The following is a 14,800-nucleotide window of genomic DNA, read 5'->3' on the forward strand; positions in this document are numbered from 1 at the left end:
ATTCACAAAAGCTACAAGAATCCAGTCAAGATATATACCTTAAAATTTAGGTCTAATGTGGGAAAACAGGAACCTTTACACACTTTTGGAAGGAATCCCAATTTGTAAAAAAAAAAAAAATACTTTTTAGAAGAGAATTTGACAAGGTAGCAAACATTTAATGTGCATACTTACGGACTGACCAATTCAATTTCTAAAAGTACATATTTGTAAAGAGTACAAGGATATTCATCACAACAGACATTTTAGCAAAAACCTGGTAATAATCTAAACAGTCACCATAACAATCTGAGTAAGTAAATTACAATACAGCCACACAATGGAATATTATGCAGCCATTAAAAAGAATGGAGTGGATAGAATATGTTCATAGGAAAAAAGTACAAATCAAGACAGATAAAGCTTAATTCTATTTGCCTGAACACTAAATAAAGTATTTATGTGTATCTGTGGCTATATATAGAAATGTAAACCATGTGGTTGCATATGCATAAAATGTCTGGCAACTAATTCTAAGAGCAGGATTTGGGAGAAGTTGGATACATGCATTTCTTTTAATGTGAAAACAATGTAATTGCTCTTAAAAATATGTATTGTGAAAGTTCTTAAAGATATTACAAACACATTTTCATTTTAAAAGCAAACATAATAAAACTTAACAGTAATTTTTCTTAAAACACTTCTATATTATAGCACTGAGGTAGAGACTTTTCTTTTTTAAATAATGCTGAAAACCAAGGAGTAAATGTGAGGAAAAATCTATGACCGTCACAATGCATGAAGGAAAAAGTTATATCCTGGTGGACTGGTTTTTATTTCATTAACATAAACCTGGAATGGATTTTTATCTATTAAAAAAATACAATATTCAATGCATGACAGAGCACATTATGCTCACGTTAGCAGATCTTAACTGTGTTGAACCAAACGTAATAAAATAACTTTCTATATTAAAAATGATGTTATTTACACAGTTAAGATGCCATCACATATGCGACTGATGCTACTTCAAATATTGTTAATGTCAACGTTCCCTACACCCATGTTTTTTGAATTATTAATTGGAAATTCTACATGCCAAAAATATGAAGTAGTAAAATTAAATTAATCCAGGCTGATGACATAAGCTCTCTTTAGAAAGCCACATTCCACATGTGGACCCTAGATAATCATCCATTATTTAATGACTGCAGAATGGACAATTTCTCAGAGCTGAAGTATTTTACAAGCTCATAATAAAAACGCTTTCATTGAACTTTCTATCAAGCAAAGAATCATACAAAAAACTACAAAGATTGGACCCCTGTATTTTAGTAAGTCACAATATAAGACAGATACATGAAAGGTACAAACCAACAGTAAATAGAAAGAATCAACCAAATTAAAAGAACAATGAATTAGCTATTTCCTATGTGGCCATGGTGGTCCAGGGAGGAGAAAGGAACAAGGATCTTAAATATATTAAACTGAAGCTAAATTCATTAACTTTAAAAAGTTAAACAAATTTCTGGATTTCCACATCCAAACTAGGCAGGGTAAGAAGCAGGTCATTCTCTGATTTAGAAAAGCTTTAGGGAGAATGAGAAATTTTAGGAACTATTTAAATTTGGGGGGGTGGGGCAGAAGAAACGCAGCATGTCCCAGGACTACAGCAATGCTTTGGAAAACACAGGAATGGTCTGAGCAAGACGTAAAGGCTTGGAATAAGTGTGCGTTTCCTAAAGTAAGTGATGTAACTAGACCCCTTCGAGGGGTCAAGAGGCCTTTAACCCATTCCTTCTACTATAGTAAATATTAAAACCCCAAATTCTTTAAATATAGTAGTTAAAACTAAAGCACATGGCAATATGATTATCAGGGTTCTCCAACTGCATGATTGTATCAGACTAAATTTAAGTCTATACACTTGCTTACAAAGCCAAACTAAGCCTTCCTTCTTAGGCTCTCATTCCTTTTAAACTTAAGACTCAACCCAGTGATACATTTTCTCCTGCCACTGTTGTGAGCTTCTAGGCAAACTGGTGACCATCATGGAATAAACTTTGATGGCAGAACTCAATCTGTATTTAATTAAAAAGCCAGAATGTTGGACTTTGCAAAATACAGTTGCATTTCTGGGCATGAAGATTAGCAATATACAACTCCTCTGAAGTAATTTTTCTTTCACTATTTTGTTTACAGTGTACTCTTGACACTGAGCAGAAGAAACCAAAACATCAACAACTGAAACCAACCAATAACTCACAGAGCAGCCTGATCTGACAGCTTCAGTGCAGCCTCTACTGACTTCCTCCTTATAATAAAGCTGAAAATCTACCCCGCAGCAGAGTCTGCATTTAACTTCTCGTTCCAAAGGCACACGCTTCTCTGCCCAACAAAATGGAGAAATCAGCTTAGTCCCTCTGGTCAGGACTAATTTTTTTAAATGTTGCAGCAACTTCTTACGATCAACAAGCACAATGACTGGCTTGGCCTCAAAGAGCGGGGGTGTGTCTGACTCAGAGTGGAAATCCTCCTCCGTGAGGAGGGGGCCTGAGCCCCTCACTGGGCAGCCGGACGGCCAGTCAGAAAGTCCACGCTAGCACGAAGAGACTGGCCGGTGAGGCCGCGCACGAGCACAGGGGCTAGCGGACGTTCACCGACTCATACAGGAACGCAGGTCGGGCAGATTTGTGGCAAGTATACTGAAATCCAGGGTGGATTCCTTTATCATTTCCCTTTTGGAAGACATGCCTGGCTCCACATGACATGACATGAAGCTCAGAGTGTTGGGTTCTCCTTAATGTTATAAAACAAGTTAGTGGCTGTGGTCACTCCCTGCTCTGTGCTACAAGGAAGCCTTGGACACCCCGTTGGAGCGCCACCTACAGCACTGCTCACCGGTCTCTCTCAAGGCTGGCAACCTTTCCTTTTATATTCCAAGCAGCCCTAGCACAGAAAAGGAACGAAAAAATACTTTTCTACCAGTGCCACGAATGAGCCTGCCTCGCCTGCTTTTGCCACACATCCCCACCCTTTCTGAACCAGTAGTTTGGGTGTTGCCCTCACAAGTGAAAATTCAGGACATTTTCATAATAACTGGGAAACCCCTCTATCACTGCATTTTTGATGGTCCAGATTTTTTTTCCTTCAAAATTATTTCATTATTAGGAGGAAATGACTAATGTAAATCCAACAGAGGGATGGTAAAAGCATATGCGCTCAATTCATTGAAAAGAAGTGGGTGATGAATTACTCAAAAAACATTCTTGTTTTCTTAAATCCCCACCTTCGTACGTTTTGGCTTTCTTATCCTATAGTGAACAACAGAAGAAAAACCAATTAAGTCAAAAATTAGGATAAAAATGAGCCCCAAGTGCCGCAGTAAGGTGATGTTAACCCTACAATGGACAGCAAAGGTTTTTAACTCATTCCCATAGAAAATCCCCAGAGACCAAGATGCTAGGTATCTGGCCTCAGGGACGGCTAATACCCCCACAGTCAGAGCTAACACCAAACAATGCTTAGTACATGGCTGGAACTTTTCAAAACACATGTAATTTTTAGAGCAAATCTAATGAAATAAGAGCTATCATTATCCCAATTGCACAGATGAGAAAACTGAGGCACAGAGAAATTAAATAAATTGTCCAAAGTTAAGCAGCTGGTAAGTGGCAGAACCATGACTCAAACGCAGGCACACTGGCTGCAGGGTCACTCTACGGAATTACAGTGTCGAGCCACCTTCTCCTACAGAGTCCTCTCTGTACCCCAGAGGACAGGCAGGGAGTCCACATGTACGTATTTCGAATAATCCAATCAGAAAAGCTTCTTTCGTTACGAAATAAAATCTAGGCCCACCTATACAGGAAACATTCTCCAAATAAAACAAAACAAAATGTTTTCAAGACGACAGACTAACTGAGCACATTTACTTCCTCTCATTCCTCAAACCCCATTGATATGACAGAAAATTTTAAAGAAAATTTTTAAGGTATGGAAGAGGTCTGCTGCAGAGACAAGGACCACTCTTCCTGATGAAACAAAGCACAGCAGAACTACAAAGCTCTGAGTGGAAAAGTATACAGATGGGGTTTCTGGGACTATCATCAGGGTGATGTGTTACATGATGGCTCTAGAGCTTAAGAACAGAGCTCTCCCAACCTCCAAGCACGGGGCTTGGGGCAGAATGGAGTCTACACCTGGGCCTTCCCATCAAACACAGAGAGAAAGAAAAACAGCAAAGGCATCTCTACCCAGGACTCAACACAGTGAACTGCTCCACCCCTACAGTGAAACCCTCCCTGTGGCAACTGTGGGCACCCCAGCTCGCCCCTCACCCTCTCCCTCCAGACTCTGAGCTGCCTGCTTGTGAGCATGCCCAGCCCTGCAGGGAGCCTCTTCAATTAGGGAAGAGGCCTGTCGCTGACACAGTATTACAGAACTTTGGAGGAAATCTAGAATAGTTAACCTAATTCTATATTTAGAAACATGAATGGCTCACCAAGGATCAAAACAACATAAAACTCAAAGAACTAAGATGAAAGGTAACAAGTCAAAGTTAATATGAAAATTTGACACTGGAATTGTAACAAACTCTCAGTTATCTGTACCAATGAATGGTCTGAGGCACAAGAACCCTCAAAACTATTTGCAGCTGGTGCTGAATGTTTTCTGATTTCTATTATAGCAGATTTACCACCCAAGGAAACTTCTACATAGACTGATACGAGAAGGAACTTTTACTCTCTAAGGATATAAGCACTGAGACCAAAGTTCTGGCCCTAGCTCGCAGTCCCTTGTTTTATGCAGCCTCGAGCAAAGTACCACTTTTCTGTCTTAATTTTGCAGTATATTAAATGGGGACAATATTTTGTCCCATCTGCCTCAAAGAGATGTTTTAACAATCAAAAAATAAAAAGTATACAAAACAGGTTTTTTAAAGAGCGAAAAGCACCATACAAATGCAAGGTGATGCTCTTAACTGAAGACAGGCTGCATCCCGGGAAGCAGAAAGAATCCAGCACTGGCTGAAAAGTTTGCAATAGATGGTCCACAGACAGACAGTCAAGGTGCTCAAACCTCTACAATCTCTATTTCTTAAGACAGGCCAATTTATAATCAATGGTTCTTGCCTTTTGCTAGTTAGGATGATATCACATCGTCCTTTCAGGTGAAACTGAGGAAAAGGCCTCTTCTTCTGTCAACTGATTCAAAAGAACACACCTGAATTCTGCAGAGTCTGGAGTAAGACTGACTGAATAAATGCTGCTAGGACTTCAACTGTTCAATCCAAGGAACCAAAGAAATACTGCCAGCAATTGAGTCATTTGAGGGCACTGCTCACCAAGAGATACCACATACGCAGCTCTAAACAGTTAGTCTTATGTAAGTTGAAGACATGGAGAAGTTTGAATGAGACTTGGGAAGACATAGGAAGTCTGAATGAGATAGACTTTCTTAGCAATAAGGTTTAAGTACTTACTAAATACATATTTGTTAAATAACCACTGCACTCCAAATACTGGACGAAGCAACTTGCTGGGCTAACAAGTCCACACGACACTCCACAAGAAACAAAACTGGTAAACAAGACAAAAACTGGTACAACACATTTACAATCACTGGTACAACAGTGATATGAACAATCACTGCTAAACCAGAATGGTAAACTGTCCAGTATGTCAGAATGACACAGGACATAAGAAACCAAGATATAGTCCACAGTGGTTTTCAAGTTGAGGTTTTAATAGGACTCTTCATAAATATTACTAAATTCTTTGTTAAAATTTGCTTTCTATTAAAAGTAAGAGATTTAGCAATCAAATATCTGGCCCTTGCTTGGATTGATTCAAATAAATAAGTCATGAAAATTAAATTTACGAAACAATTTATGAAAAAATTCAAACACTAAGCTGGATATTTGATGATAAGATATAATAACGGTGTTGGGTTATTTGAAAAAAACAATAGTGGCAGTCCTTATCTTTTAGAAATACAAACTAAAGTGTTTGTTGATGAAATGGTATGATGTCTAGGGTTTACATTAAAATAATATGAGGAAGTGGGTTGAGTACAGATGAAAGAAGCGTGGCCATGAGCGTGCTGGTAACTGTTGAAGCTGGTGCTGGAATCATGGGAGTAATTATATCATTTTCCCTAATTTATGCACAGTTCAAACTTTTGTAGCAAAAAATGCTTTAAAAGTACATAAATCAAAGGTGACTCATTCTTACCTCTGCTAGAATCTTTTATTACAATGTCAGAGATTTCAAACAATTTCAGAGGAAGGGGCATCTTCCGATTCGCAGCTATGGTCTTCAGGAGGCCAGGAAGGAGGGTAGTGCGTGCCACCTACAGGAGAAGACATGCAACTTCACTGACCAAACAGGAACCAAACAGAAGTATTTGGTTAAAGAAAACACTTCTGAAAAATGCGATGCCTAAATATCCAAGTCATTTTTAGTTTTTAATTCCAGGACACTAAAAGAACTGAAGTATTCTGGACTTCAAACTCACAAAATGAAAAATCATAAACTTAATTAAAAAATAAATGAAAAACAAACATAACAAATATAATTGCTTGTATCTAAGATTAGTTTTTATCATTTTAAAAATTACAGTTAACCTTCAAGATTTCAAATATGCAGATTTTCATATCCTGCCTCATTTCACAAAGTAATTGAAGTAAATTACACGAAATACAAATACTTAAATACTTTAAATACGAATTAACCAAATTTTTTAAAAACTAGGATCAGGGAAAGTGTAAATTCAATTAAAATACCAAGACAGTGAGGAAAACAGAGCACAAATATGTAGGCACTAAAAAAACCCACGTAGCTGCTATGGCAGGCTGTGACTACAGTTTTCAGCTTAGTAGCCAAAACAAATAGGAAAACATGTATAGTTATTCTTAATATTCATAAGAAATGCAAATATAGGTCCCAATTAAAAAAAAAAAAGGCAAGGAGAGGGGAACAGTCCCCGTTTGGTCTGTGAAATAAATTTCTCATCCTAAGCTATACGACGTAACGTTAGCTTTGAACACATCATTTTATCAGAAGGGTTTTATGAGCCATGGTAAGACATCGGTAAGAGTCTGGCCTCTGCGGTCAGACCCCAACACCATTCATTATCTTTTGCCCAGACTACTGCATGAGCTTCTTAGGTTAATTTCTCTGCTTCTACTTGCCACTTTATGATCCATTATTCTCCCCAAAGAGTGACTCTTTAAGACCTAAATCAGATCATGGAACTCTCCGGCTTCAAAATCTCCAACAGCCTTCCATCAGATTTTGAATAAAACCCATGTTCTACTTGGGGCCCTATGTGATTCTGGCCCTGACCCCTTCTCCAACCTGACACCTGGTACTCCCCCTGCCTTACTGCACACGCTCCAGACACACACAGGATCCCATCCCAGGCCTCCACACTTGTGCTTTCCTCTGCACCATACATTCTTCCTCTAGATTCGCATGTAGACATCTTACTTCCTTCAAGTCTCTGCTCAAAAGTCCTCTCCTACAGAGGCCTGCCCTGACCACCCTGGCTGAAACAGCACCCCCTCCTAGATCCTGTACAACTAACAATAAGCCCTTAAACGGACTTGCTGGATTGTGTTGAGGGAAAAAGAGAACACCATTTTTACCGATAGTCATTCTACCAGAGCTGATATTAGCCTTCAAGTCAGTGCTTTCTGACACATGGGTCACTTTCCCAACTAAAGAGGAAATGCCCAATTCCTTCACAGAAACAAAATTTCCATGTTAAAAGACAGTTTAACTTACTGGAATATAAATAAACTACTTTGATAGATAACTTTTCTTAGTTTTTTTTTCCCTACTTTATAGGTAAGATTTATTTATTCAAAAACCCACAGCAATACAAAAAATTAAACCTGAATCAGATCAAACTTCTAGATCTAACTCCAATTTACTGGAAATACAGGGGACCACTGGAATATAGTCAGCAAAGTCCTAAATGTGAGAACTCCACAGGACAAATGACCCAGTTTCTTTCACAAAGTAAAAGAGGGACAGAGAGAGAGAGAGAGAGAGAATCAGTGTGAATGGATGGAGGGGAAACCTTTAGAGCAAAAGAGACTTAAGAAGCACATCAATCAACTTTGATGTACCAACCTCATTTGAACCCTAAATCACAAAAACTATGTAAAAAAATGAGACACTTCAGAAAATTTGAACCATAACTGGATATTTGAGGATATTAAGGAATACTATTGCTAATTTGGGGAATATGGTAATAGTCTGTAATTGTGTTTATAACAAGTATAGTAACATTTTATAAACTTTAGTAAATAACATTTATTTTATTCATTCTTTAACATATCTACTATTAGAAAATAGCCCAAAGTTAAGAATTATGCAAAAGAAAGAATAAGCTTTGACAACAAATTTAGATACAAAACCATGAACAACTCATATTTATTTTAACCATAAATAAGTATAAACCTGTTAGCCACATTAGTAACGGTAGGATATATCTGTCTGTTAATCAGGAGTAAAATACAGAATCTGTCCAGTTTAAAAGACAGACTCTCTTTCATCTCTAATGTATTTTATGCAGAAATAGTTTTATTTTTAGAAATATTGATTCTTAAGTGTGCTAAGCCACAGATATTTATAGTGACATTTAACATGTTTCTGATATTGTTTTGCTTCCACTTATATAAAATACAGAAGACAAGATGTAAAACCTAAAGAACTTAACATTACCACATCTTAAGAAATCTATCAGGCTTGATAAATGAAAATAAGAAAAAAAACTTTGGAATAAATAAAAATCCAGTAAGATTTTTTTAAATTAATTAATTTTATTTTTGAAGGGGGGAGATAATTATGTTTACTTATTTATTTACTTACTTGTTTTAGTGGAGGTACTGGGGATGGAACCCAGGACCTTGTGAATGCTAGGCATATGCTCTACCACTGAGCGATATCCCCCCTTCAAAATCCATTAAGATTTACTGAAAAATCTCTCTATCCAAATGAATTTGAGTATCTCTTAGTAAAAAGAATGCCTTGGACATCTTCTAAAAGCAGTAGAAAAGCTAGTGGACCTCAGAAAACAAAACGTTAAACCTCCTAAACACAATTCTTCTAAATTAGTGTAAGGATTCTTCAAAGTTCTGATACTGAATATAGAGAAGAATTCATGTACTTGATATATATTACTACCAATTTGTTCTTTAATTAGTCTAGCTCTAATCTGCCACATTAGTAGGTAGTTCTATAGATTAAATCTAATTTTAAAAGATCTAAATTTTAACGTTTTTTAGAACTTTTAGAATTTTTAGAATTCAGTCCACTACTTTTACAAAAGTGAAAACCAAGATCAAAAGAAACTATCTCAAATCACAGAGTTCAGATATTATTTTATAGTAGCATTAACTTTCTTAAAAGCATTTCCTTCCCATTCTAAGATTCCCCTTGATTCTAGCAGACATGACCATGTCTAAAGTCTCGGTTAAAAAAATCATAGAACTGCATATACAAGAAAAATAGAAGGAGCTTATTAGTATGGAAGAGATGTCATTAGTAAATAAAGATATTATAACCTTGAAATGCTCTCTTCTTATAGTTAATATCATAATCTATAATGCAAATCACTTAACATTTACTATTAAAGTACTATTGTTCTCACTTAACTATTCCTAACCTCTGCCAATAAACCAGACAATTACAATGAAAGGCACAGTCAGCTCAGTCAAGAACTGGAGTCCAGACTAATTGCAAAGTGAAAGACTTCATGGAGGTACTGGGCACAGGTGGCGGTTCACTAATTACAAATATGTGGAAAAGAGAGGAAACCTGAAACTAGTATCAGTCAATTCTGAAATGGAAAGTTCAGACAAGAAAGGCTTGTCTCAGTAGCACAAAGCAAGTAAGAACCACCTATGAGGTTAATCAAGAAAGGGTTATAAAATGTTTTAAGAAGTTTTATCAGTAAAGTATGTAAGAACCAAACACAAACTTATCCAAGAAGAGATTTTAAAGAAGGTCTACGATTTTGCCATCTGAGGTAAAATAACTGGAGAGACTTTTTATAACTCATGCGCTGCCTCTCAGTTTTTACCCAAATTGTTACCTACTTAAACACTTACCTGAAATTCAGCTGTTTTAGGATTACTTATGTGGACTGCCTTTGTTGCAGAGATATCCAAACCCAGTTTATCAGCAATATCTTCTTGAGAGCACTAAGAAATACACACAAAATAGATCAGTAAGTAAAAGCAATGACTAAATCTAATATAAAAAATATCTAATGCTGTAACAACTTTTGACAGTCTCACAGCAATGCAGATTATACAAATCAGTAAGCTAAGAAAAGGCTAAGAATAAACATAGAGCAAGTAAATTCAGGTCCACAGCAGATTAATTTAACATGAACAGTTCTCTTATAATGAGTTCTAACCATGACGCAGAGTTAAAGTACATTTTCACTCACATGGAGACGGTGGTATAACCTTCCTAAGCCAGCCTCCCACTTGCTTTACCCGTCTAATCGCCCTCAATTCCCTACTCATTCCCTGAACCGCACACTTTTCCCCACCTTTACCTGAAATGCCCTCCCTGTTCTACTTGCTGCCACCCCCCATGGCTCTACATAAAAGACATCTCTTCCACCTCTTCCATAAAAAAACACCTAATGACTCTGGTCAGAAATTCTCTCTCCCTCCTTGGTGTTCACATGACTTCCTGTTTTGACTGCTGCTGTAACCTCTGCTAAATCCATACTGACTTGCAGCAGAATGGAAGGACTGAGAGCAGAATTCAAGTGGCCTGAACGATGTCATTTAACTTCCGTGCACGTGCACTTGATAAAGCTCTGGGTAATGAACAAACTCCTAGGCACTCACCCACCAAAAAGAGAAAGATGATTGTCACCCTCGAAAACCAGGATGGTAGGCAGAATTATGAAAACAAAACTAAATAACTATGAGATACGGCAACTCTAATAAATGAAATGAGGTCATACAAATACAATGCTTGGCAAAGCTAAATGATCAAAAAATATTAATGATGATAACTAGTAACTCACTATTAAGAATAAACAATTGTCATATGTATTGATGCTAAGTTTTTGAAAGAGTTTAAAACTTAACATGAAAACTGATATATCATCAGATTACTCTTTTCTATTTTTCAACATTAAGTGATCTTCATTGCACTGTTCCACAAAACACTATCTTCCAGGACAGTAAAGTTCTGCTTTTCACTTAGAAAAAAAGAGTGGGTTTAGATTCATTTTATGCCGATCCCAGTTCTAATGACTCTTGCCATGCTCTCTTGGGAAAGATTCTAAAGACACATCCGGGCGCAGCAGAAAGTTCCCTGAACGGCCATGGCTGCAGTGGTGGAGAATGGTGGCAGGCATGACGGCTATAACCATTCTTTTCCCCATAACATGGAGGAGTTTTTATAACAAGTTTTAGATATGATGTGACAATTAATTAGGAAATGCAACTTACACGATACGATCTACTCTCAAACAGAACCGGTACTGTCTGTGTAAAAGGAAAAGGCTCCACAGACACAGGGCCACTCAGCTAGGCATCTGAGTGACCTGCACTTTATCACAAAGCTGGACAATACGATGTAGCGAAAAGAAGCAATCTAAATCAAGGTATCCTGAAGTGGCAGCAGCTGAGACACAGGATGTTAGTATTTTATTTTAAAGTGGTAAAAAAAAAAAAACAAACAAGGAAATGAAGCCCATTAATTTTTATGAATATTATTCTGATAATAAGGCTAAGGTAGATATTTAGTTTTAAAAGTGAGCTGACTTACAAGAAAATATTACACCTAGTATGCAGATACAGCAAAAATCATGATGATGATATGTGAGTGACTCACTCGAGCAGTCAAGGGCTGGGTTTTAGGAAAAGGTCTGTTACTCTTGTGCAAAACCAGATATAAGGCTCAGTGACGTTTACATTTGCTTAGAAAATACGTAACTTTACAAATACCTTTAATGTTGAAATTCCTATAGGAAAACTGTTACTACAAATCTGAAACTCTCTAGCCCCTAACTCCTTCCCCACTGGGGTGATAATGTGTTGAAGTGACCTTGTGCAGCCAAACAGACTGTGGCATTCCTGGTAGAACAGTTCAGTCACAGACCTAGGGTGCAGACAGACCTGGGCAGGAATCCCCAGGGCACAGGCAGCTGGCTGCGTAGACTGGGACAAGCTGCCGTGTAGGACAGAAACACCTACCTCACAGGATTGCAGGGACAGATGGAGTCACGTACATGAAGCCCTTGGTGCGAGACAAACTCTGCAGAGCAGCTACTGCTCAGGAGGCAGGGTGTGTGCTCCCCCAGAGGTGCATGGGGCTACATGCTTAAAAAAGCAGTTCCTCTGCCACTCATTATAATTTTAAAGAACAGAACAGTTCCTTTATGCTATTCTTTGTATTTCATTTTACATGAAATCACTGCTGCTCCTGACTGCCTAGGTATATGTGGCATACATATGAATGACGTGGCACTGAAACCTAGCACAGTCTAACGTAACAGAAAAGCACTACTGTGGAAGTGAAAAGGCCAGATTCTTGTTACAGTTACCCGCTCTCTGCGTAAACTGTGCTGGGTTCTTATCCTCTCTTGGCCTCAGGCTTCCTCACTCACGTTACGGTGCCTGGCACATAACAGAAGTTCCATAGAAGCTGTTGCATAAATGACTGCTAAATCAGAAAAGCGAAGGTACTGAACTACACCTGTATGGTCTCTTCCAACATTCACATTCTATGAATTACAAATGCTCCACAAAGTGACGGGGGAGAGGCTGCAGCCCTCTGCAACCCTCTGTGCACGGGTGGTAATTTCCACTGCTGCCTTCTGTAAACACTTAAAAGACAGAATTTCAGGGCTGTGGGGAGCTTTCCTGGCTGTTTTGGTCTGGTTTTGGCCCTACGTTGTTGAGCTGAAACATACCTGAATACTCAAAAACTACACCGTGGGCACCACAGAAATGCTCAGCACAAGAGAAAAAGAACTACAAATTGCACACACATTTCACTATCTCCAAATGGTCAGTCTGCTGGGGGAGGGAGATTTCCATCTGATTTTGTAATAAAATTCATTTCCTGATTTAGGCCTTTTATGTCAGCTTTTCAACTCAAAGCAAATGTTTGTGAACATGTTCAAAGACAAAGAAACAAGTTTAATGTGGAACAGTCCACAAGCTCTTAACCAGGGCAGCAGCCAGTGGGCAAGGCCACAACTGACTCAGGACCAAAAATCCTAACTGAATAAACTTGGTTAGGAAACTCGCTGTGAACCCTCAACACTTATGTGAAACTCAAATACACTGGCATCTATCATTTAAAACAACTTTTTTAGTCCTTCATGCTTTTCTGTGACTAAAAGAAAAGAAACCTTCATCATTTCTTGAGCAGAAATTATAGAATCTCAAGTACAAACTCATTCCCCTAGAACCTGAAAATTTTATGACTTTTTATAAACTCATATAAGGAATCACAGAACAAGTAATTCAGAGATTCCAAGAAAACAATCAGCAGAGCAGAAAAAGCACGTAAAACATACCAGGGCAAAGGTGAGTGCTTCCGTGAACCCCGCGGCCGCCATGTCATGCCTCAGGAGTTCTGTGAGCTTATTAAGGGGAAACTAGGGGAAGAAATTATTTCACCTCAATAAAATTTCCTGTATTTTTAAAGAGAGATTTATAGAAAACATATAGAGATTTACATGTCATTAAAAGGAAATCACCCTTCCATCCTTACTAATATACTGCTAACCACACCTCTCCCCACCACCTCTCTACCCCAACACCCCTACACAGACGTACAAACCCCCGCTTCCACCCCTCCCACACACAGCTTCTGCCTTCAGGCCCAGGATGACAAAAATGAATCTTCCAACCAGAGATGCAAGAAGGGCTCCAAATTTGAAACCTGTCTTTCTTCAAAGAGCTAGTCACCACAGGTTTTCAACATACTCTAATCAACTGGGCATCTGTTTTCTATCCTCTCAATAGCAAATGCCTCTCATAGCACAGCATGCCCCATACTGCTTAATTCCTCTGTTCTGTTTTTCTCGAAGCCTTCCTGGCATTCAACAATCAGTTTCTAACAGTAAGGAGTGTTTATTTAAGGGTGCAATCTTACTTGATTAGCTATGGTGTATGTTTTCGGGAGAGTCATCTGAATGTTGTTATACCCATAAGCAATGGCTGCATCTTCTATGATGTCACATGCGTGGATAATGTCAGCTCTGGTTGGAGGGATTTCAATCTCAATCTGATTCCCATCGCCTATGACTTCTGACTTTAAACACATCCTAGTCAGAAGCTTGGCAAGATTTTCTGGAGTTTCTCTGAAATAGGAATGTATAAACCATAAACTTCACTACACTATTTAAAAGGTGTTCATATTTTGTTTTAAAATATGCTACTACTTGAAACAGTAACCTTTTTCTGTGAATTCCGAAAGAACATCCTAACTGATGTTCTTTCATCACTTAACTTACTTTAAAGGGACAGCAAAATCTTTTCCAAGCATTCTTTCAGGAAAAATCTAAGTGGTCTTATGAGCACTTCATTCTTCAATTCTCTTCAACAGTAAATAAATAAACGAACTTTTCAGAGCATACCTGATTCCAACCTTTTTGTTAATTAGATCAGCTCTCACCAACTCCTTTCGGTAAGCCAGTTCCTTAAAGAGAAAAAGTCTGAGAAGCTTAAATCATTCCCACCAGATACAGCATCAGCCTCTTTCTAATTCAGTTCATTGTTGTTGCAGTTTCATTACCCTTCTAAGAAACTGTCATTAGAGCCTGA

General features: G+C 38.1%; 1 protein-coding gene across 1 annotated transcript in view; it reads right to left on the reverse strand.

The window, feature by feature from the left end:
* Window positions 1–14,800, reverse strand: part of FARSB (phenylalanyl-tRNA synthetase subunit beta) — a 61,010-nt gene that overhangs the window by 25,652 nt on the left and 20,558 nt on the right. The window contains exons 11-15 of the mRNA XM_006207948.4: window positions 14,614–14,675; window positions 14,130–14,337; window positions 13,549–13,629; window positions 10,103–10,195; window positions 6,216–6,333 (exon numbers count right to left, since the gene is read on the reverse strand). Of these exons, the coding sequence (XP_006208010.1) occupies window positions 6,216–6,333; window positions 10,103–10,195; window positions 13,549–13,629; window positions 14,130–14,337; window positions 14,614–14,675 (562 nt within the window). The remainder of the gene's footprint in view (window positions 1–6,215; window positions 6,334–10,102; window positions 10,196–13,548; window positions 13,630–14,129; window positions 14,338–14,613; window positions 14,676–14,800) is intronic.

The sequence above is a fragment of the Vicugna pacos genome, chromosome 5 (assembly GCF_048564905.1).
Source record: "Vicugna pacos chromosome 5, VicPac4, whole genome shotgun sequence".
In the NCBI taxonomy this organism is placed as follows: Eukaryota; Metazoa; Chordata; class Mammalia; order Artiodactyla; family Camelidae; genus Vicugna; species Vicugna pacos.